This window comes from Cygnus atratus, chromosome 6, assembly GCF_013377495.2.
Source record: "Cygnus atratus isolate AKBS03 ecotype Queensland, Australia chromosome 6, CAtr_DNAZoo_HiC_assembly, whole genome shotgun sequence".
Classification (NCBI taxonomy): Eukaryota; Metazoa; Chordata; class Aves; order Anseriformes; family Anatidae; genus Cygnus; species Cygnus atratus.
Genome location: NC_066367.1, coordinates 1,473,241 through 1,498,622, shown reverse-complemented (window position 1 = coordinate 1,498,622; position 25,382 = coordinate 1,473,241). Strand labels below are relative to the sequence as shown.

At 45.3% G+C, this 25,382-nt stretch overlaps 1 protein-coding gene across 7 annotated transcripts in view; it reads right to left on the bottom strand.

The window, feature by feature from the left end:
• ANKRD44 (ankyrin repeat domain 44) overlaps positions 1-24,581 on the bottom strand; it is a 135,134-nt gene extending 110,553 nt beyond the window's left edge. For 5 of the 7 annotated variants that reach the window (XM_035565714.2, XM_050711373.1, XM_035565723.2 and 2 more), the window contains exon 1: positions 24,418-24,547. In XM_035565714.2, coding sequence (XP_035421607.1) covers positions 24,418-24,444 — 27 coding nt within the window. In that variant the 5' untranslated portion in view covers positions 24,445-24,547. Of the gene's footprint in view, positions 1-24,417 lie in introns of all 7 variants that reach the window. The other 2 variants (XM_035565732.1, XM_035565739.1) reach the window with 1 other exon arrangement.
• Positions 24,582-25,382: the final 801 nt, after the last annotated feature.

The following is a 25,382-nucleotide window of genomic DNA, read 5'->3' as shown; positions in this document are numbered from 1 at the left end:
GCCCAGCAGTCCTTTTGCAGACACCCAGCACCAGGCTCTCCTAGGCTGATGCAGGCAAGTCCCAACATTTGCAAAATCCACTGCCTCTCCACACATTTCCCACAAAGGTTTTCACTTAGAACAGGACCTGAGGCACTGCAGAAGTGAAGCACCATGGGAGGCCACCAAAACACAACTTCTGCTAGCCTACCACCCCAGAAGCCCAAGGGCCCTTCTTAGGATTATTATTAAAACAAGCATGGGAGCATAACTAATGCTCTTTAAAATATATATATATATATATATATATATATATATATATATATATCCTGTGCCATTTAAACCTAGGGCGATTGGTAAAGGCCAGATCACTACATCAGGAAAATTACTGAAGAGGCAGCGCTTTTAACATCTATGCACCTGTCGAACTCCCATGACAGGTCAAGTCTTGTCTGTGCATGTACAGAGTTAAGAGGTTGGGATGACTAAGTAAGAACACAGGACAGAAAGAGGAATGGTGCTAAATTGCCTTTGATATCTTTAAAATGATGCCTTTGAAATTGCCTTTGATATCTTTAATAACCATGTCAGCATTGCTCATTCTGAAAAGAAGCAACAGAAATGTAAAACACCTGGTTTGGCCAGATGCCTGCTCTGCAGGGCACTTGACCCCGGGACTTCCTGAGCTCCCTGTTGCACCGGATCCCCAGCAGCAGCCTGGATGAACAAAGGCCAACCAAACAGCACTGACATGTGGCAGCGGGGTTACAAACAACTTCCTCTGCTGAGACACCTCCTGCTGTAATTACAGCTGAGGAGAAAAGCATGGGCAGGAGGGCCATGCTGCGTCCTGCAGCATGGCCTCAGGCACTCCAGCGCTTTGTTCACCACCAGCTACCCCTCTGCATCCGCTGCCTGCACCAGATCAACCCCACTCCTCTGCCTTTTCCCTTAAGTAATGCGTGAAGCCTCTTTAGCACAAGGTTGAGCAAAGAGGAAAAAAAATGCAGAAGTGCAGCAAAACACTGGTGTACCTACAGACTTCTTGTTCATCCTTCAAAACCCAAACTAGCAGAGCTTCCAGACACAACAGCCAGGCAGCTTACCAACAGCGAGTACCAAACGAGCAGTGTCAAACCAAATAAACCAGGCAACTTTGATGCCAGCAGCAGGCCCTGGCCATGCTTCTGGTCAGCAGGCCTCCACCTCTCATCACGACTCGACGCCTCTTCGGCCACGTCACCTCCACCCATACGTGCCGGACCCTGCTTGGGACAGCGCCCAGCTCCCAAACTGAAAACAATGTGCTTGTAGTAGCTGCACTTGGCTTTGGCCCAGAAAGACTTTCTGCTACGCTTGGAACATGAACAAACATGCTCCAACTGGGTTGTCTTCTCTCTGGTGCACAAGCACAGCCCTTCCCCAACTCCATCAGCGACACCTGCAGAACACTCAAGGCTTGCAGCAGCACTGTCAAGAGTGCGATGCGAAGGCACTGGACTTCATAGATAGAGAAAAAAATCTGCTTTTTCCCCACTTGCAATGGCTGATGAAAAACAAGTCAGTCCAAACTTCTGGGCAACTCAGCGCTGCCCGAAAGGCTCGCCCAGCTTCCAGAAGGGCACCATCCCCAGCATGGCCAGCAGCATAGCAAAGCGGTGCAAGCACAGGCAGACACGCTCACCACCACACACCAACAGCGACGCAACGAGCTCCATGAAGCAACTCTGACCTGGTAGGGCAGGGGGAAACAAAAGTAAAATACCTTTAAAAAGATATGGAAGAGACGTTTCTTTCTGCCACACAGCTGCGGTGAGCCTGACGGGCATGGGGCAGAAGAGCTTGCTCTGCCCAGAGAGGGGGAGCAGCCCACACAGGCACAAAACAGAAGAGGACTCGCTGGGCACCGTGACTGCAGTTGAACTCGTGGCCCCCAAAAAGCCAGAAGGGCCAGCCCTTGATGGAGCCAGCAGGAACCCCTCACCCAGGTAAGAACAGTGTGCAGGCATGCAGGCTGCCAGGAAAAATTAAAATACACTTGTACCTACAACTTAGATGAATTTTATCTTTTAAAGAGCCACTGGATAGGATTATTTTTTTCCCTCATTTACTTTATCTCTGTTTCTCCTGGAAATGCACCCACAAGCATGCTTCACTATAAATAATAATCGGGCAGTATTACTGTTATTTAATGAGCCCTAATGAATCCAGGTAAGAGACTTCCATGGATAGTATCTCCCTCACTTATGCAGAGTTCACCAGGCAATTCCTAGTCACAGTCAGTAACTTTCATTGTTCCCCACACTGAAAAAAAAACAGCAGTTGCCAAATTTATTTGGGGGGAAGGAGACGGAAGCAGCTTTAATTATATAAATTAAGTTAAACTGTAGCATGGAACAGATTGACCTCCCGGACCTTCAATTACATATAACTAACCCTGCCAAGTTTAGATCTGGATCTCTTCCAGTTTTTCTTGTGAAAATTGTGATTTTCTCTCATGCTATTACAACCCCTTTTCTTAATATAGTGATATAATCAGAGTTCTGCGCTTGTGCACAAGTGTAGTCTACTCTGTTCAAGCAAGTTCTTTGGATATAATTGAGGCTCGGAGGGTGGGTGCAGCTAATTTGTTTTGATAACGTTTCCTGTTTATAACAATCCTACATTTTGCTGCATAAGGGAATGAGATCATCTTTAAGGCATGGAAGGGGGGAAGTAGGATGTTTACAGCATCCAATTTATTTTACCTGAGCTTACAGATCCCATCACTTTGCAAAACTTCAATAACCAAACCGAACTCAGGTTGCCCATGCAAAACACTGATTCAGTCTTCAGGCCACCTATTGCTGAGCTGTCTCTGCCTGGAGGAAAGTAATCACCCATTTTTCAAACCCCATATCATAAGCATCCTCTGAGCAAGGAAAAAGAGAGAGCTGAGAAGTTTCATGAGAGAAAACACATGGTCTGAACACATTTGAAACTTTTGTTATGGACTTCGGTGGCTGACTTCTATTCTCCATCCAGAAGACAAAGGACAGACTCTACCTGGCAATCTGAGGCACGCCATCAGAATGTCCTTAGATAGAAGACGTGATCTGACAATGCATAAGAAGAGCAAAGAGATAAGGACACAACAAAAGAGCTTAGCACTTGAATTCAGGACATTCATGAATTTTCCTGAATTGGTATTTTCCAGACAAAAAGCCTGAACTCATGCAGCTTGATTTGAGAATCCCATCTGACAGGCTGAAGAGGAAAACAGAGGAAACAGTAAAAATGGTTTTCAATTCAACTAGAACTATAACGGGAAAAAAAGCAGAGTATATCTCACTTACCAACTGCATGTCAAATTCAGGCCACTGCTTCTACTGCCACACATTAGCCCACACCATATTATTCAGTCCTTTCATTATTAATAATGCACAGCAAAAGAAGTGACAGCACTAATCTACATCTGACTAACATACTTTAAAATATGAGATAGGGAAAGTGCGTCTCAGTGTGAGCTTGCTGAAGCAGCGATCAGCATTTTAACAGAAATGCTGCTACGCTGCCTCACCTTTGGGATGGGATGTCCTGGTTGCTGTGCATGTGGTTTGCTCACCTTCATAAAGAAAGCTACTAACATTTATCCAAAAAAAGAGGGAGGGAAGGAAGAACTGGATGCATTGGCTAGGGAAATAGGGTCCCAACCCACTCCTGACCAACACGTTCCACCAAGTCAGATGCCCACCTTCGCCAGGATGTAGAGAACGCTAAAAAATCTTCCCATTGCAACAGTTTAGGGAAGAAACAAAGAGGTTATACCAACATGCACAGATGCAACAAGATGTAGAGAGACAGATCAGATTAGAGTTTATTTAAGATGCTGTATTATTGTCTTCCAACTCAGAAATTCAATATAACCTTCAAAAGAAGGCAAGCTTAAGCTTCTGTATATACTTGATATGTGAGAACTTGCTCACCGTGTTGTTCTCTGTAGATTTCCAGCCTCTGTTTCTGTTCTATTTTCTGTTGTACTTGTTCTAGTGTCACTCCAGCTGTATTTTGACATATGGTTTAGTGTCATATTAAACTATGCATGTTAAAAACAACTTCAAAAGCTTTCCATTCCCAGCAACACAATGTTACACTTCTGTACCTCCCAAACTGGACCTGTTTGGAAAAATGTTAGCCCCAGCGTGGCAGGATTTCAGGGAGGTGCACATGCTGTTCACAAAACTCTTTAATTCTTAAAGCATTAACTCAGTTACTCATATTGACATGCTATATTTTATTTTTGCACATAGTACTACTAAAGGTGAAATTATTCTTGATCAGTAAATACACAAACCCACTGAAGGCCTTCTGCCTCCAGTATCTTTCAAAACTACCTTGCTGACACTCTCTGAATATACAGCTCATCATTTATGTAATGCAGAGGTAAATCAACATGAATTTTCACTGTTCCTGCTGAACCCTGAGCTTCTCTTTCTCCACTACAAGGTATCAGCATCACACGGCAAATGTTCCCCATGCATACACTCACATTGACATCACCTGAATATCATGAGATTAAAACACAGTTAATTGCATGTTTAAGACCAGATCATTTGTTTTCTTTTAAAAAGCATCCTGCTTTTATTTTAAAAGGTGACTATATACTTAGTAAGTAAGCACAGGAGGTGTGTCCTCTAGCTTAAGGGAAGAAAACAAAATAGTTGCACTTCTCTAAAGGCCCCAAGAGTTTTCAGCAGAGTTGTAACTCCAAGCAAGTGATGAGTTACAGAGATGGGCCTAAAACACCACTGATCCAAACACCAAAAGCTTTGGGATGTTCCAAAATTTCCTCCAAGCCCATTATTGCCAGAGGGCTGCGAAGATGTGCCCACCTGGTGTTCCCTTGTATCTGCTGACCCTGAGACTCATTTTCATCACCATTTTCTCACACACGGCAGTTTCCAAGCCAAAACTTAGCTCCCAGCCATGCTCCCATACAGTAGCTTCATGCCTGCTGCTGTCACAAAAAGGGAAGCAGAGACTTGCTGATGTGACCTGCAAAAGGGGCTGACATCAGAGAACGCTTCAAGAACTAGACCCTTCTTCCCATGCATTTCTGCTCCCCACCTTCACCTGGCATCGCCTTCACCACGGCTGGTACACACAGGAATCTAGGAGCCCCAAGTCAGCTACCCAAACTACAAACTCATTTACCTTGATCGTGATGTCTTTATTCACCTATACAAAAAGGAAGCTGCAAGGCCACAAGGTAGATTTGTGATTCAGCCTGCTTCCTTGCAGCGCACTGCTGCTCTGCCTTCTCTAGGTCTGCGTTAGCCTGTACCTGCCCACCTGGACAAACGGGCAACTGTCACCTCATCAGGAGAGTTGCTTTGTACATCCAGGCCAGAAAGCCAACCAGTGTGGCAAGCTACCACCTAACTTAGGTCACTCCAAGCTGAACAAAGGCAACCACAAACCTCCAGCATATTGCATTACCAAAGTTTGTCACAGCAAATGAGGTAATGCTAGTACACAAGGAATAACCACGCAGATCTGATTTCATGGACCAATGGTTTTTAGACACTAGAAATGATGGCAGAAAAAAATATGCACATAAAATTGTCTGTCACAATGCAGAATACTGCTATCATGGAATTTCGCTGCTGTTAACTGCAGAAAATTGATATACATTTTACATGTAATAGAAGACAACAGAGATTCATTTAAATTTGCAGTTAATATCACGAACAATGAGACATCCAGAAATTACATTTTCACTAGCTAAAAATTCAGTAAAAACTCTTTAGCGTATAAACTAATACAGTTAACAAATAACTACTTGGCATCACGTTCTTCCCTTTCTTACAGTGTTAGGACACAAATAAATTCATCCTCAAATAATCAGAGCAGGTTCTTGAAGTTACAAACCTGATAGGGAGGAAGAGATATCTCAACTTGGTCACATTAACAACAAACTAAACTAAAGCTTATCATCATACACAAAAAGGAACAATCCCCAGCACTTAACCAGGTGCACAGAAGAGAAAGGGCAGTATGTGTCAGTTCTGCTTCTGTCTTCTTTAACCTCAGGAATGACTGGCATTTATTTGTGACCACTGACAGACATACCGATACCAGAATTAAATTATTCACAGGGGTTAAAAAGTAACAGGTCCAGATAGTTACACACATGGCTAGGTGCAAAAAGGCAACTGTTTAACAGCTGAAAACACCATAAAAGCTGTTAGGACAAAAAACAAGTAATACCAAACCAAGGAACTACAAAAATAATTACTCAAACTAACAATGCTGCCATCCCAGAAAACAATTAGAAGAGAAATAACAACAACACCATTAAACTTGTATTTCACACAACATTTACCAAAATAACAGCCTTTCCTCATGTCCTCCCGAGCGCTCCATCATCCAATGCGTCACGTCCCCAGGAGGATAATAAATGCACCCAAATTCATCACTTTAATGCAAGAGATGTCAGAGAGAATTTCTAAGCTATCTGATACACCCCCTCCATCTTCCATTCCATTCCCTCCAGCAACACATACTCGGGTTGCAGGCTGCTTCAGCAGCCACAACTCAGACAGACTGAGCCACAACAAGGAGATAGCGTTCAGGCCTTCTTTTCCCCTCCTGGCAGGTGAAAATGCCAGTGCCCTGACCCTGCAGCAGCCATTTGGCACAGTGACACCTTGGTTAGAGCCACGGTGCAAACAACCAGCGGGTAGGCACCACACGCTACCAAACCACTTTCTTCCCAACTCATTTATGTATAATTTCAATAACTGCAACATTTTAACCTCTAAATATAAGGAGAAAGGCTGAAAATAACAAATTACCTTCCAAAAACCTGCATATAACCCAGGAACTCTTAGAACATCAGTGCCAATTATTCCCCAGTAACTCCATCGGGTGCTCCATAAACTGTGCAGCTCCTGCCAATGTACACGAAAGAAATGCAGACACGAACATCTCTCGAGCATCCAAGGGGGAAATGCTACAGCCGCTCACGGGAACGGCCACACAGCCATACATTTTGGTGGAGCCAAGCTTTTATGGCCACACATCTAAAAAGATAGCTCCTGAATGGCAATAATATTTATTATTGTTATTGAACACTGAGGTAAACCCAGAAAGCTATGTTTGGGGGAAAAATGCCAGAAAGGTTTCGCATTGGGTATTCTATGAAAGGCTAATTGCAAGAACTAAGTGACGTTCAAAGAAACTGGTTAACGATTGCAGAAGAGAGATTTCTATTTATCCCACAAACAAACAAACGTATTTCATGTCAGTGCTGCAGGGCTGCTGTCTCTGCCAGCAGAAGACAAATGCATTTCTCATGCTAGTCTGAGCCTGTGCGTGGTGTAAAAACATCCCGCGGAGCAGCAGCGCGCACGCAGGCAGTTCGCACAGGACCCGGTGAACAGATGGCCCCATGCGGCCCCACCTTCACACCTGAAAGGAAAGCGGCAATGAATGAAGATCAATACTCCCTACACTTTGTTTCTGCAAACAAAGGAGCCTCTGCATACCTGGCATCTCAGAAATCCCAGTCAGCACCAGACCAGCACACATTAAGGCGCTAATTACTCAGAGGAGTAATTTAGAGTCCAGCAGTGCTCCAGTGTCCGGTCTTCCCAGGACTGTGACCTGCACCAAAACTGGTATCACCCTCCACCCTACCCTACATTTTCCTTTCTTTTTTTAAACACAAACTTGATCTCCATTGGTAGAGAGTAATAACACACATATATTGGAGACTTGCTCCCGTGTTCACTGAAACACTTCATTTACCTGGTTGTGAGAGAAGGCAGAGCGCTATCGTGGTGCTGCCACTCAAAGAAAGATGTCTGTAAGCAACATTGGGTTCATGTGCCGATGCTGGTTTAGGTTGGTTTTCAAGATTTGGAGAAGCACCTGTGGGGCACAGCCTGAGGGGACAGGCTGCTGGCAAGGGACCACGCTGCTCCGCAAGGTACACTTTGGCACATTTTCTTTGCTGGCTGTTGGGTTCATGACCAGGCTGATGCTTTCCATACAAGTGCCCAAAGGTTGCAAGAGATACTGTACCAGCTACAACACTACCTGCCTTTTCACAAAGTCTTCAGGGGAAAACCAATCAAATCTTAACAGTACTGGACATAACATGCTGTGATTTAAAGGAGAGGGAAGACACGTGCCAGAAATAAATCAGATGGGACTCAAAAAGGTGAAATTACACGGCTGTAAGGCATCTTGCTAGGGCGGTCTAAGTATGGAGGAGAGAAATCAGCGGGTCACTGGGTGTAACACTGTGATGTATCACCACATCCGTTCTCCACTGAGCCTTAAAAAAGAAGTGGCTAGAGACTGTATTCATTTATGTAAAAAATGCAAAAAGGAAGACTTTGTAAGCATAGGTTAGAGCAGACTTTCCTTATTTTGGTACAAGAAACTTTACTTTACTTCCTTGGTGGTGCCAAAGCATCATTCAGTTCTGGGCGCCCCTTTGGCAGCCAGCGGTTTGGCCAGCAGCACAAACCTGAATGGTTTTCGGCAGCCTCTTTTAGAGATCCCCTGTATGTAATGCACTGTTCACAGAAAGCCCCACCATGACATAACAAAAACCTCTTGCCTATCACTACTTCAGCTTTCCAAAAGTATTTTGATGTACAGTCCACACAGTCCCACAAGAGATGTGTAGAATGAAGAATGACATCAAAAATAATTTCTTAGTAGTGTAAATACTATACAAGCACATTTGTCTTTAATTTATTTTTTTTTTAATATTATTGTCCTTTTTTTTTTTTCATTACAGTGTTCAGGGGTTGTTTTTTCATTTGTATCTGCACTCTGCACCTGTGTATTGAACACATTCCTGAACATTCAACAATGCATCTTACCTTTAAGGTCAGGATGTGGTTTTATTGCTGGTTTTTTTTGAAGCTGTTTTTTCCTTTTAATCTACTTTTTTAAGGTGTGCGGAAGCTACATGGAGCCACACACCAAAAGAAATTCTTTTTAATAAAAATTGAACATCTTTTAGAAACCCAACTACAGCTACTAAAGCAGGTGCCTTCTAATAGCATGACAGAGCTCTCCACATGCATATGTTAGTATCACATAATTCAAAACCAGACAGAATAGAAAATACGAAGCACAGTCTTTTAGGGCCCTGTGACAGACAGTGGCATTCAAAGAGGAATTCTTGACAAACAATTTTAACAAGGGAACACAGGAAACTGTCTCGAAGGTTCAATGTTCACAGGGTGCTTTGTGTAAAACCCATGCACACACACACAGAGCATTCTTTAGTTAACAATACCTGGGTTTGCCTCGCCAGGCCTCCCACCAGATGCTAGCACCCAGAACACCCTATCAAGCTGTTCCCCGTGGTCGCAGCAGCTCATCCACAGGCCACCTGCACTGGGCTCCTCTCTTTGCACAAACCCTGCAAGGCAGCAGACTTGCCAACAGAGCAACTCAAGCAGTATCACAGCTGGCAGAATGAGCAGCATACAATAATTTCAAAAGATAAGAAGAAAGCAGAACTACATTTCAAAAAGAATGAACAGATGAAAATAATTATCAGACAATTTCAGAGACAGACTTTGGGTGGCTTAAGAGGAGGCGTGACAGAGTTCAGGAAGAGAAAACCAGAGGCAGCCAAAGGGTCTCAGCTATTCTGGGAGAATTCTGGGAGCGCGATGTCACGCGGGATCAAGAGGCAGAATTTAATAACTGCTTGGAGCCAGGCTGAGGTGGGAAAGAGGGCACTACAATTTTGTGAAAGATGCAAGCTTTGGAAGCAGACATACAGTAGCTCTGAGTGGTGCATGCTGGGCAGCACAGCAGCGCATCATTTCGGCTCTCCGCTTTGGTCCCTGAGAGGTTGTCCTGGGTTGGGACAAGCAACTGCAGCGTCTCTGTTCAGAAACCACTGGAATAAACCAGAGATCAGCCGGCTCAGGTGTTTTCAGGAACACACCCATAGAGCTGCCAGACCCAGACACCTTGCTACAGTAAAAGTAAGGTTTACAATGTGGCTTCAGAGCATGGACTTCAAAGAAAGAACTGGCACCAGCCACAGAGAACGCCTGCCTTATCACAAAGGCTTTGCCTACCACAGAAAAACCTGTCCCAGGTATTGAAGGTATGAGGAAACCATGTTCCCTGCTGTTACTCTTGCAAAATCCTCATCTACTTTGTCCACTTGCTTTTAAGATAGGACATAATTCATTTTCCCTTCAAGCAATTAAGAGTGTGTGTTCTGTAATCATAAGAAACAGTTAAATGTACTCACACATCTGCTGTATCGGTTTTATCTGCTCTTAACTCTCTTAAATCACTATTCCTTTCTGCTGGAATTTATTATAAAAGTAAAAAGATGCCAAATATAACAAACTTTTAAAATCTATACAAGTAGCTGAAACTCTGGTGTGTCCTGTTGCAGCCGGAAGAATAAACTATTCAAATTTACAAATATTTAAAAAATATTAAGATGTTAACCCATGCATCTAGAAGCAAAAAAAGCCTTCTTCAAGCAAGAATTGTGTCACCCTCCTAACATTAAGATTTGCACTCGCTCATCCCTCTGCTTCATCAATACAACCAAAATGTTCTAAATAGACAGCTTTTCTAGCTGTTAAAAATAAAACTTCTAATCAGAAAACATCAGTTTCTCTCTCCCCCTTCCATTCATTCATCTGTCTTTGTAACATGCTGGAAATATCTGTACTGGCATCCAAGAAAGGAACTGGAGTGTACCATGTAAGGATTAAAAATGCTTCTGAATAGAGGAGTCAGTATCTTAAAGCCACTGCTACCTTGTAACGCTGGGTAGATTCAGACACTGTTACATTCCTTACATATTTACAAGGATACTGCTAGAGCATATTTATTTTCTCCTCAGTTTTACAGCTTTCATTAAACTAGACAAAGGATTTTTGCCCCATTGCATGCCGAAACTGGAATTACATGCCTTGGCAACAAAATCCTGTAATTTCTACTCATGCCAAAAGCATCTTCATATATCACTAACTTTGCCACAGCTATGTCAGAGCTTGAGCAGAAAGCTGTATTGCTGGTAGAAAGCAGAACATGCTCTGAGGGTCTGCAAAGAAAACAGCCATAGAAAGCAACTGGTGAAGAGAAAGAGGATCCTTGCATCAGCTTCCTGTATTAAAAAGGGCAGGAAAATCACCCAGGTGCCAGCCTCTCACCACACTTGTATGAGGAACAAGCCAAGCACTTGCTGTTCCTCATTATTCCCCTTGAGGTTAGCAGAAGTCCAGGGCCTTCACAGGGTTGTTACTGCTGGTGTCGTGAATGCAACATAAAGTTTCAAAAAAGAGCGCACAAGGTCCCATTTCCCTGCACAGAGCAGAAAATCAGCAGCAGAGACTTCACTCCTCAGAAATCCTTACTTCCACTGTCCCAGAAACAAATGTGAACAAGAAATGTTATGACTTCCCAACATCACGCTCTCAACTCCTCCTCCACTATTAAAAAGGCTAGACGCCATTGAATGCAGGGAAGTTGAAACGTCACTGAAATTTGGGGGACCAGGATGCAGCCCCCTGTACTAATGGCTTTAAAACACCAGTCAACTATAGCAAACGATATTGTAGTTTCAAAACCTGAAATAATGCCAGTCTTCCAGTCACTCTGAACCTTTGCAAGAAGAAAAAATAAAGATACAGGTCCTTCATTATGATGAACATTTGTTTCCATGCTTTTTTTGTGGTTCTGTTGGGTTTTTTTTAATTACCTTAACATCCTCTAGATGCTTATAAATCTGCTGTTCAACAATTTGCTTTGTATACTTCACAATGTTGGCATCAAATTGACTAACTCTCTGGCTCCTCACTTCCCCCTTATAAAAAGACAAAGTTTGTCTGTCTCCAGTCCTGTATTTTTCCCATCATTCACAGACTCAAAATAATCTTTTCTAAAATTTCACACTGCTATGCCTATTTTTTCATTCTTTTCTGACTGCATGCATCCATTTGCACACCTTCCACATCACATAGCAGACCTATAATATCATTTGTCATCATTTTCAACTTATATCTAATACACCTATAAAATCCTTTCCATTTTGCTTTAAAAGAGAGAGAGAACAGATGAGATATGGGGTGTTTTAAGGCAAAAAGGAACAGGGAGAAGTCTGCGAGTGGTGTTGGGAGGCACCGGAGCCAGGTGAGTGGCCAGCTCAAGGTGGGCAGGAGGGGCAGTGGGAAGTGGGAGTATCAGCCTGCAGCCGCCAGGTACACACTGGGGTTAATGGCAGGAGGTGCCAGCTGAGCGCTGTTTCCCAAATTTGGAAGAAAGAACAAAAAAAAAGTTGTTTTTCCATCATTTATGAAGCATTGCCTCTCTCTGTACCAAGTGCAGGAGCCGTATGGTTGAGGCAGAGGAGTTGGCTTCTGGGGAATGGAGCTTAGCTGAATCATCATCTTGAGATCCTGCAGGATCTCCCTTCTCCTCCCCTTCCCCGCTCCCAGACCCCACAATTAGTTCACCATCAGAGAGTGTTAAGGACGTCCCGTTACACTTGATAAATGAGGGTGAGTATGGGGAAACCATTTGTCTCAGTAGATGGTGGAGGCAGGTAAAACACTTTGCTACCCAAAGCAAGCAATCCTCACATAAAACCTCAGAGAGCAGACAAAATCTCTGAAGTCTCCTAAGCTCTACAATGTTTTTAATAAAACATTTATTTTAAAAGTAGGCATTAATAGGCAGTACATGTTCAGCCACAGCAAGGCAGAAAGCAGCATAAAATAATCCCCAATTTTAGCCAATAATAAACCAACAAAATGATGGTTGGTGTCACTCAGAAATGCAAAGCCAATTTCGCACTTCCAAGCATCAGGTATTCAGGGAAATCACAAGATTTATTTGGAGCATGGAGGGTGAGTGGTGTGGAGATCGAATGCTTTTCTCTCTGAAGATGTGCTGAATCTCTTTCATTTTCCCCTTCAGGGGCTCTCTTTCAAACTATTAAAAAAAATCACAAGAAAACAGAAAGCCTGTATGATGTCTATGTGAAAGCACATGGGCATGATTTCTAATTACCTCATTGATTCCTAGATTCCCAGGCAGTCATAAGGGATTGATCTGACCAAAATCTCTGCAGCAACCCGCCTTTATATCTCTAATACTCAGCAATCCTCCAAGGGCTTGCCCCCAGCTTCTCGGTGAAAGTGGCGGAAAGCCCCACAAGGCAGCGGCACAGCTCGAGGCTGCCAACACGCCAGTGCCATGATGGAACCGACCTGTGTGAGGAGCCCGGTCCCACAGGGGAGATGCTGCTCCTTCAGCATCAGCTCTGAAGGAAAGCCTGTGGGAACACGCTGGGTCTCAGACAAACCAAACATTTTCAGCCTGTAGCACTCCAGAGAAGCAGACAGCTCTGTGCAGCGCTTCCTGTGTAAGCAACACAGTTAATTAACTCTGTGTTGATTAATGGGGCGCTCTCACATCAAGAATTTATTGCGTCTGTTATTATATACAAGGTCATAATTGCCAAACAGCCGCAGCTAAATACCATTCCTTGCTGTCTACTCCTTAAGCATCATAATGTAAAATTAATTGGTACTTGTTTGCTAATGAATATGAAATATTTTAAGTTATGCACCATAAAACTTACCACTGGTATGTTCATTTCTAAACACCCATGAATGAACTAAACTACTTTAATACCTTGGGAAGAGCCTCCTCTCTTGGACCCTTGTGGGATGGGTGGTTCGTTGCTCTTTGTAGCAGGGCTTTTCTGTGCTCAGATGTTTACCAAAAGAGCTGTTCTAGAATAATTAGCCAGTAGTTATTCCACTTCCACAGTGCATTAAGACTGACTTGCAAAAGATGCTTTCATGCAAGACTATGAGCACCCACACCAAAATATCTATCCAAAACAGTTATTTTGGGGCAACTGTTTCAGTAAATTTCCAAGCACAACTGAGATCAGCTCACAACAAATGATCGAACTTGGCCTGTGGGTAGCAGGGAAGATCAAAAAGACACTTGAACCCCTTTGTCCCTTGTGTATCCTTACCTCCAGGGTTAGCCTCTGTGCACAGAAAGGGCTTGCAGCATAACAAAGTGAATCCCCGGGGTGAAAGAAAAACATCCCAACTCTGGGATATGCTCCCCTAGTCCTAAGGGCAGGAGAAACCAGAAACAGCGTCCTGAGCCCGGCTCTGCCATGCAAGTAGGGTGGGGAAAGCAGAGAGGCACCCATACCACAGCTGCAAGGGGATGCAAGGTTGGGGATACATCCCCAACCGAGGAAAGCCCTTCTGTTTACGTACCTGCAGAAATAACATTTCTTCTATTTATATTTCTAAGGTCTTGTCAGTAATGCAAACCTTTCTTCAACCACATCTGTTTCAAAAAGATGGGGTACGAGCTACACAAACAAGGTCTGACTTTTTTTTTTAATTAGTTTAAGGTGGACGCAACAGAAACATGGCTTTTGTGTTGATGTCACTCGTCATGCTATGAACCACAGGGATCAGCACAGCTCTAAGGGGAATACAGCATGTGGGAACGAATGCAGGAAGGCTCAAGCAACCAGGCTTTCCTCTAAGCCAACTGCTTATCCTTTTGCAGAGAAAACTGCTTTATCAGTGAAACCAAAATATCTGGACTGTTTTCTCTACTGTTTGAAAGCAAACAAACTACACCTAGAGAGGGAGAGTCAGGAACCAAAGAATCACTTCTCAAATGCAATGCTATTCCTGGGACTGCACCCACATAGCTGTAGCACGGTTATTTACACAGTGCTTATTTTTGATGCTCCAATATCCCAGCAAGCAGCAGTGCAATTCAGCCCAGCAGACTGGACAGCTCAATAAGCTCACAAGGCCAGGCAGCACATGAGGCAGTTTTGTCACTTCTGTGGGTCAAAGCCTTGGAGCACCCTTTTCCAGGTACTGCACAGGCAGCTGTGAAGAGGCACTTGGCAAAAGCCTGCTCCATGCTAGAGCTTTATGGAGGCAGGAAATACAGAAGCAAAGGTTAAGGCACTGAATTATGCCTGCTTGTCCACTTCCTTTAAATTTTTGTCCCTACAGAATCAACTGAGGGATTCTTCAGACAGCTGTCTGCAAGCCTACAGGTCTTTAAAGACCCTTTTTTTAAAGTGCTGGAGACCACACGTCTGCATGGAGTCATCTGTAAGGAGTCACACAAGGGTTTTCAGACAGTCGTCTGCAGAGTTCTTCAGCTGGCACTGCGGGAACCCGAAGTGCTGAAGATCACGTACCTCTTCTCGATTTGCTGTCATTCTTGTCTCCATTTCCAGGCAGCTCTCTGGTAAACCACACACCTGCCTCAGAGGGCACAATATAGTCATAAGAACCCATTAAAGATGCACAAACATTACCAGGAACTAGAACCAGAAGATTGTAAATGTGATCCCTGATTAACATAAAGCCTGTGCACAGGCCTGTTGGAAGAGGGTAGCAGCAAGGCACGCTGCAACCAGCTATCCCAGCTAACAGTCCTCTGTGGAGGAGGACAAATCTGTTCAGCCCAATTTGCTCCATTTTAGAGAAGAAATATTACTCCTCTGGGTAGCAGGTGTGAGGCACAAGTTCACTGGTCTTCACAAAAACACTTCTAAAAGGAGCACCCTCTTCTGCTTAGAAGGTAGATTATATGTATGTAAATACTGACAAATAATAAGCAAAACTTAGTAAGGAAACTGCCCAGTTTCAGCCTGACATGAAGTGGACCTTGTGTGAACGCACCCAAGAGCACCACTTCATCCACTTACAGCAAGTTTTCCTTGCTTGAATTTGGAAGGCTATCTCCATTTCTCTGAACCCACCCAGCTTTATGTCCATGCTGTGGCCAAGCGTCACACATTTAGTCTACAGAAGTGGCGCTAATACACAACAGGCTGATCTCATTTTTACCATTTGCACGGCCAGATACAATGCTAAGCCTATGACACAAGATTAGCAACCCAAGGCAGCCACCCACTGCAATCAGCCAGAATAAACCTTAACCTACCAGGTGACCTAGAAACCATTTCCTAACAGAGCACTTTCTCTTAAGCAGCACCAATGCCTATTTCACACATTATAGAACCAATATCTAAACAAAATGTTCACTAACAGTGTGCTATGAAACTGCGTGTCACCGTTCATTTCTCATCTTGCAACATCCTAAGACTGGCATCAGCCCACGCAGCATAAACAGCACTAAAACAATGTGCAGGGAGGAAGGGCACCGCTGTGATTCAGCCACGGAAAGAAGTAAATCAGGATTTGGTTCTTGTTCTGTCACCTGCTGTGCTCTCAGACTGAACTTGCTCACAGAATCTCTCCACACCCAGCCCTGTGCTGCAAATCGGGATGACGACCTCCTCCCGACAGTGCTCTCTGTCCCACCCAGGTATGTCACCCGTCTCCTCCACGCCTCCCTTGGGGTCTTGGCTGCAGCCTCCCTGTTCCCAACCCACCACTCCAAAGCCACCTTGGCAGGGCAGCTTTGCACCACCTCAGACCTGCCTTCAGCCGAGGGCACAGTGAGCCACAGGCTCCATCTGCATAAAGCACCACCAGAAACAGGGCCACGACCCCTGAACAGATGAGCGGGATTACACACTTCCCTAAAGGATCAGGGCTCGTTTACATTAAAACAAAGACATTTCCTCATGCTGGGCACGATTCCCACCAAGCGGGAGGCAGCTGGACCGCTCACCTAAGCACACTCCTCTCAGGCAGGAGGGATGCTCGCAGGCTCTGGCACACTGCACTCACGTGGCTGGTAGAGCTTTTTGGAAACTTTCCTGGAGTCAATGACTAAATAAGTCCCTCTCTTGATTTTAAATTGGAGATAAATGCTGCATGTCACATTGGCAAGCACATTAAAGCAGCTGGAAGCACAAAGACAATATGGGGTATTTCAGGCCTTTGTTCTCTCATTTTTTACCCATGGCATGTTAAGCAACTAAAGAACACACTGATCAAACCAGTGTTTTACTGGATAATATCACAGGCTTCCAGCCTCCAAATCCCACCTTTTGCTACTGGCACAAGCGCACACAGTTAGGAAGGGGAGAATGAAAACACTGGTGAAAAGGACACGTTGCCCACCTATTATAAGCACAGGAAAAATGAACTTTATACACAGAAGGACAGCAACGCAGGTGCTGCTACCAGCATGTTGCTGTAAGAGCGAAGCAGCTTCCCCACACTCCTGCAAAGTCAGTCGGGAGTCAACGCAGCCAAAAGCAGAACTTGGTCTGAAGAAGAGATGTCAGAAGGCAACCTGCAGCCCTTTCACCTCAGACAGGCAAGGAGCTCGTCGTGTTAGAACGATGTTACGATGAAATGGGCCAGGTTCTCCATCAGAACGGTATTGCCTACATTATTAATGAAGAAACGTATACAAAAGCTGACTGACATTCATAGAAGTTTCCTTTCCCAGACAGGATTCTGTAATATTTACGTGTCTAACAGAGCAACTGCTCTTTAGTTTATACCTTGTCCAAACAAGAAAAAATAGCTCATGAGGTTAGCAATACTTGATTTCTACCTTTTAACTATTTAATTTCTTCAAGTTACAAGCTCTCTACTGCTACTAATACTTTGTTTATAGAGACATCAGACACAGGTATGCAATTCAGGAGGCACCACAGAATTATTTTGCTCAAAGTCTTTGCATGGACAAAAGATCAAGCAACAAGTCTCTAAAATTGTAAAGCCTGCAACACAAGGGGAGGGACAAAAATATGTCATGTTGAGATCACAAAATATGCCAGAATAGAAATAGCAATGTTTAAACACCAAATTATTCATCGCTAGTGCTAGTGATCATTTGCAGACGTTGCATCATTAGATATCAAGACGTGGCCTTGGAGCAATCCTACATGTACATCATTTAATAGTGAAAGGTTTTTTTCTTGAGAAACCAACTTCTTTATGAAAAAAAAAAAAGCTAAAGCCTCGGCACAGCAAATAGATCCAATCAGGTACATCTGTCAAGACCGTGCAGAAGTCAGCCACTATGGTTTTACTTACTTCCTCATAAAGATGCAGTAGCATGCAGCTGCAGGGAGGAAGTAGGAGCTTTGCAAGGGCATTCTCCCCAAGCATTCCTTTAAAATTCGAAAGCAAGCTATTACAAATAATTCAAGCACAAAAATGCATGTCCGTACATAAAAACAACTCATAACACAAAGTACAAACATCGACCAGACAAGCTTACGTTAGGCTAGGAGATTTAGCATCGCAAGGCAAAAACACATTAAGCACCCTCCATTTTTGGCTGTACATCTGCAGCCTGGGACGACTTTTTCTTCCCCCAAAAGCAACACATATGCAAATGTCTGTCATCAAAAAGCACGCACTTTTTCAGAATGTCACAGTTACCTAGCCACAGCTAAATGCTGTAATTTGTTGACCAACTCCTTGCAAACTTCAATAATGACCTCAAACCCTCAGATAAAACTGCAAAATAATTTCCCTTATTTTAAATGTAATTTTGTAATGCTTTGATTCCCACCCATCACCAGGCTGAAGGGCTCCAGGATCATGCTGCTACATGTTCCTAGTGCAGCAATTAAAACAAGGCTGAAGCCACAGCCACCAACTGTGGGAACTATTTAGTCCAGGCTTTGCAGCTAACAAAAAAGTGACTAAAGTCATATACGTACTTTTGAAAAAAAAAATAGTTTAAAAATTGAAACACCTGAAAATGCAACTTTTCTAGCTCTTAAAGCATCTAAACAAAATAGTTAAAATACAGAGGTATGACAAAAATCATGTTCTGCTAGTAAGTTTAGCTCACCCATACATTTTGCAACATACATGTACACATGCAGCAGTATGTGAAGCAGTGGGTTCAAGTGGAAGAGAAGGAATAAAAATCCTATTATATGGTCAATGTTGTCAAAATGTACCTTTAAATGCTGGCCTAATATAGGCTTATACCTATAATACCTGGCTCCTGTAGGCACCTGATGACACTAAAACCAGTATTAGTATCAGAGAAAAGAAAAAAAGTTCTAGTCAACGGGGATTAAAAAGCGATAAAAAGGTTAAAAAAAAAAAAACCACAATATGCTGACTTACTGTGTACAATATCTGCCCAAGCCTGCAGACAGCCTAAACAGCAGCTTTTAAAGACCAAAGGGCTGGTTTTTCAAAGGAGCGGTCCGAGATGTACTGTTCTCAACAACCCTCCCCACGTCTCGGGCCTCTGGCCACTCCAGCAACCAACAGGCAGGCCCTGGGGTACGCAGGCTCCCAGAAACCCCACATGCAGCTACATGACCATTTTCTTTGCTGGCTGCCTGTGGTTTGCCCCCAAGACCAGGCTGTGAGCAACAGCAGTGGCTGAAGACCCTACCCAGTGACAGCAGTTGGCTCCAGCGTGGGCGCCAAAATCATCGGCCCAGCCTCAAGCCAGGATCATGATCACCTCAGCCACACCGCAGGCACCGCGCCTCAGGTGCATGCGAGGACAGATTCTGCTGGGCACCATCCACAACTCGGGCACAACTAACATTTTCACGTGACAGGCACATATATACACACCCTCAAGGCAGCCCAGGCATCTCAGTGTAAGCATCACAAAATCCTCACAGCTTTACCACACTTCTGGAGGGTTTCTCCTCTACAGAAAAATATACAATAGACGTGAGCACAGTGCACGACTCCAGGACCCTCCTGATAAAAATTTACCTCAAAACAAGCTACGAAGCCATCTGAAAATGATACTTCATAAGCCATGACCAAAAAAAGCAAGCAGCTTCCTTTCCAGCTCTGCACCTTCCTCTCTTTGGGGACTCAAAGTTTCTTTCCCCCCGTCTGAAGAGGGCCAGACATGAAACGTGTCAGAGCTCCACGGCCACCTGTGAGGCAGCAGCACCCACCCTGCCCACACCTCTAAGCAAGGCCAGGAATTTTCCAAAGCTTTTTATTTTAAAACGCACACATTTGGAAATGTAATCAGCTTTGTTAGAAGATTATTTGTTACTGTTGTACTCATTTTGTTTTAAGTGTGTTCGGATCAAGTCCAGCCTCTACCCAGGCGATTTTTATGATTTCTGACATCTGTTTAAAATCATTTTAAACATCTGTTTAATGCTGTTTCTCTGCGACCATAATAAAAAGGATCCTGATGGTCAGTGAGAACTGTCAAAGACAGGAAAGCGTTTGGGAAAGGGAGAGAAATGGTCCTTTCAGTTCCAGTCACACTGCATTGCTTTCAGCAACCAAGGACAACAGGCAAAATACCTGGAGACAGGATGAGGTTTTGCAGCTAATAGCAGCCTCGGTGCACACACCATTTAGCTGGGCTTCATTACCCTTACACACGCTTGAAAGGGTAACCTAAAAATTATCGTTGTTTTCTATACATGGGGCCTGAGCTGGTGAAACTGAAGTGACAGGAAATTTGGACCCCCAGGTGCACTGGGTCAAGGCCTGTCTCAAATCTACAGCGAGCGTCCCACTGAATTCAGGCATAAATGCACCAAGCGCTGCATCTCTTAAAAGCAGCTACACCGACTTCATCTTTATGTAACTTCATATTTTTGTTCACAGAAAAGATACCCGGTGCTTTCCAAAGACAGAACGACGCATTTCCCACGTGAACACGTGTGGCCACAAGCAGCACCCAGGCAGGGCAGAGCTTGCATCAGCCTCCAACAGCCACCAGGATAAGCAGACAGGGGCTGCTCCACGCACCGCTGCCCTGACACGGCGCCAGGCCCGAAGGTGAGCCAGGCCGAGCACTGGCATCCTAAATCAGACATAACTACTTCACCACAGAGCAACCTGGCCAGTTTCGAGCTGACAGCGGGAGGTAGCTACAGAGACAGCCCTCAGGTTCACAGACAGGGCCACAGTCCTGTGAGGTGCGCTTGCGCTGGTAAGGCACACGTGGAAACGAGACAGAGAAGCCACAGAAATTTAGATTCCTCCACAGTATTTTTCCAAAAGCTAACTCGCAGGAGTTTACCTTGAGAAATACTTTAAGAGATTTTACCCTCTCAGCAGAGTGCTGACAGAAGCAATTGTGTGTGTATTTGCCGTCCAAAATCATCGGTGGAAACCCTGAAGATTAAAAGCACATTCAGCAGGACTTCAGCTAATAGGCTTTCCCTTGAAAAGTCTGCACGTGGCGAATGCAGAAATGATTCTCAAGAAACTAAGCTACTTGATGCAAACATGAGCAATTAAGAACAAGCCGTGTGAGAAGTGCAAGCAGGGAGACCTGTGGTGGGAAACACCCCAGCCACGGCTGCTCAGGGGCAGATCCAGGCAACAACAGCTGCTTGAAAAGCAGTCACAAAATTCAGAAAAACAAGTGATACCCTCAGACAGTTTTGGTAAAGGGAAAGGAGACTTGCGAGGAGGAGGAAATGGCAATGCAAAACACAGCCACGAACAAAGAGCAAAAGAAAGAAACTTTCCTCAGCCAACCCCTGAGGGAGCACAGCAAGGTTTTTTCATGCCCCATCATCTTGTCCACAGAGCCAGGCTCGAGATGTGCCAGTGAAGCTTCCGCCTGAAAGTCTCCGGCCACCCATTTGTTGAAACACTCATTTTCTGCTCATTATGAACTCCAGCTTACACACAAAGGCTTTTATCACATACAGCTGCATCCTCACATATTATAAAACACAGATGTTTATCAAAATGAAAAAGGTGCAACCAATAAACTGGGTGGGGAGCAACACAGAATTAACTCTTAGACCTGAAAATAAATAAATATATATATATATATTTAGTCCTTAAAGCAATTCATATGCTGCTGTAATCAACATTCACTACAGAGATGGTGAGAAAAAAATATATAAAAGTTTTATGATTTAGAGTAAGTTTCACAGTATTTTTATATGACAATGGGAATATTTAGAACTGTTACAACTGCACAGACACATCAATACAAAGATTAAAATGCTAACAATTATGACTTGTTTCAGGTTGTTTCACCTTAACATTCAGAAATTACTATTGGGGGGTTACTGAAGATAGAGTCCTGGAGGAAGTTCATGCAGAAATGAATAATGGTAGAAATGCACTTCCTGTGGTTAAAAGATTTAAGGGTTTCTCATGGCACAACTAATGAGCTAGCAATTGCAATCACTTGGAAACAAATTCAAGTAACCTACATGCACCATATGAAAAATACTAAAGTCTGAAACTGAGCTCTCCTGCCTAAGGACAGAATGCAGCCAAACAGATAGAGATGCTAATCTCTTTGGAGGTTTAAGCACAGCAATACCTTAACACCTCTCAGCAGTACCAGAAAAGAAGCAATAATGGAAGTCTACCTTTCTTCAAAGCCTGTGATTAGTTTCTCTTCTGTTTGGAGGCTCTGTGTGCTGTTAGATGCCATTGGTAAGAGAAAGCAAGAATGAAGATGAGGAGTAAACAGGTTACTTGGAGAAATATGCTTAAACTCTCAGTGTGGGGTTCTCTAGTCTTCTACACAAGCCTCTCCTCCCTGTGAGAGAACATCATGGAGCCAGAAGAAAGCGTGTGCTACAGAAATCACAATCAGAGGCAGAGAGGAACTCTTGGTTTCAGAGTCAACTTCCCCTGAGCATCGCAAACACGACCTGAACAGGCTGCACACTAAGCACACAAAACACCAGCCTGCATTCACAGCAGTCCAGGTCGCAACCATGGCAGCTATGCCTTGTCCAGTGTCCTACACACTGCAATCCTCATTGCAGGAGACAGCACAGACTGCTGTGGTCTCTTGTGTTTAAGCAAAAGGAAACCGCTTCCTGAATCGCTGCGAGTTATCACTGCCACAATTGACTTGATACTCAAGAGCAGGAAGAAAGGCAGAAGGAGCCTGTTCCTGTAGCCTCAGCAAGTCTGAGCGCAGGCAGGGGTTGTCACAGGAACACAGAGCTTGCCAAGCATGCCGTTCTTCGTACCAGCTTCACCTCTGTTTCACCTGTGTCTATCTTTAAACACGTGGGACAGCTGCTACCACGTGTCTTTTGGTGAGAAGGGCACCAGCCTGAGGACAATGCTCTTCAAACCTGAGGTAGATAAGAAGCCCAGCTTGGCCTCACCCGCACAGTGCAACCGCTGCAGGCTGTGTGGCACTGACACTTTGGTTACAGCTGCTCGAGCTGCCGTGGGCTCTGCGCCTACAGCTCTGAACACACAGGAACAGACACACATGAACCTGTGGGCCCAGTTTTAGAGGAAGTGCCACAGCCAGCTTTGAACATGTCCTCCCACTCCTCCAGTCCCTCAGAAGTAAAAGAAGATCTAGTGAAGAAACTGAGGAAAAAAAATCGCAAGAGATCCAGTAGGAAGAGCACAGACGGACCAGTATATCCCTTGGTAAACAACAGCAGACAGGTACCTGCAAAGAAAAACTAGCAGCCTGTCATATCGCCTCTCAGGGCACAGCCTGACCAGGAACCACCGCAAGCAACCACCAAGATATCGAGTATCCCCAAGGCAAGCGTGCTGCAGGGGCGCAACAGCAGCTCGAAGGAGCCTCACCCCTCATCTTCAAGGGTGGCCAGAAGAGAACAGGAGGGCAAACACTAGGATGACAGCTTGCTGTTGCTTTTTATGGCAATACAGATTTCATCAAGACATGATCCACTTGGCTTAAATCTGTTTTGACTTCTACTGCTGCAGCAAAATCCTTGCTGCAAAATTTTTAGCTAAAGGTTAAAAATTCTAAAGGCAGTAAAATCAAGGACTTCATTAAACACAAGAAGCACTAAAATGGTACAATTTCAGCCTTCCATAACATACGTATTTTTAATATTAATGCTTACAGCTTGGATTATCAACAGGGAGAACCTACCCAAACCTCCTCATTTACGAGACTCAGCCTGAGCACCGCAGGACGCCAAAGCCCCGCAGGGTGAAACATTTTCTTTGCCAGCTGTAGGCACCACATCTGAAGATGAGGATGTCAGAGGGACACGTCAGGAGACAGCCTTCTGCGCATGAAAACGCATTGTAGATAGTGCTCAGCCACGCAGGGCTGCTTTTACTTTAGGAGCAGCCTGATCCTTTTTTCATTTCAAACCTCTTTCCAATGCCTTAGAAAGAGGTTTTATGGAGGATTTTCTTAGGAGAGCACGGGCAGGCTGCGAGGGAGGCTCGCGATACGGGAGCAAGGGGTGCGGGACCGTCCGACAGGGAGGTCCGACGCCTGCGGGACCCCCACGCTGCAGATTATCGGCGGGGCGCGCTAAAACAAAACCGGATTAAAACACGCAGAGCGAGCAACGCGGCCAAACCAGGGCTCGCCAGCCGGCATACCGCCGGGCTGAACGCTTTAAAGGCGTTGAGCTCCGATAGCCGAGCTGCCGCCTCTCCCTGCCCCGGGGTCGGTCGGCCGGGCCGAGCCGAGCCGGGGGCCTCCCGCCCCGCCTCCGCCCCGCTGCCGGCGCAGGCCCTCCGCGGCTCGGCGCAAGGCGCCCCGGGGCCCGCTCCCCGTGCCCACCTGGTCGGCAAGCTTGAGCACAGCCATCCTCCTCCTCCTCCTCCGCTGCCGCGGCGCACATGCAGCTCCCGCGACGGGCGCCGCTGTCGCTGCGGCGGTTCTGTTCCGCTCCGCTCCGCGCCGGCGGGGCGGGGGCAGGGGCGCGGGGGCCGCCTCGCCCGGCCCGGCCCAGGAAGCAGGGAGGGGCGGGCGGGACGTCTCGCACGGGCCGGACTGCGCCGCCACCGCCGCCTGCCGCCGCCTTTGTTCCCGCCGAGCGCCCGCTGCCCCCGGGCTCCCCGCGCGGCAGCGCTCGGGGGCGGCGCCGGGCACCTGCGGCCCGGCCCGACGGGATGAGGAAGGGGGGAGCCGAGAGCCGGCGCCTCTGGGCCGCCGGCCTCGGCCTGCTCTGAGCGGCCCTCGGAGCCCCCACAAGCCCCTTTTGTCAAGTCCCGTCCCGATTTTTGTCGAGTCCCGTCAAACAGGAGGGGATAAATGGGCATAATCCAAATTTCCTGTCACAGTGACCCAGGGGAAACTTCGGTTCCACTCACAGCCCTGAGCTGCTGTGGGACTCCAGCACCAGAGCCAAGCACGTCAGAGGAAAAATGCGCAAAGGGGGAATTTTCTTTCCTGCCCCGCTGAGGGGATGAGGTCAAGTCTACATCATTTAAGTATAAGCAGTGGTCTACACACAGCAACAGGACTTACAAACACTCCAAAGGTGGTGATCAGGATAATTAGATTTTTCTGAGGACACGTAAATGAAAAGGATTCAAGATTCCGTTTCCCTCTGTCTTGCACAGAGGCCAAGCTTGGGTTTAGTGTATTTTCCCCACACATCAGATTGTGCAGTAATGCCCCCCCTACCCTGGGACATAAACAATATAACAGTGATTTATGTTTTTGTTGTTGGTGTTTGCTTGCTTTTACCTTTGATTACAGAATGGGGCAACTTAAAGCAACTTAAAAACAAGAATTGTCTT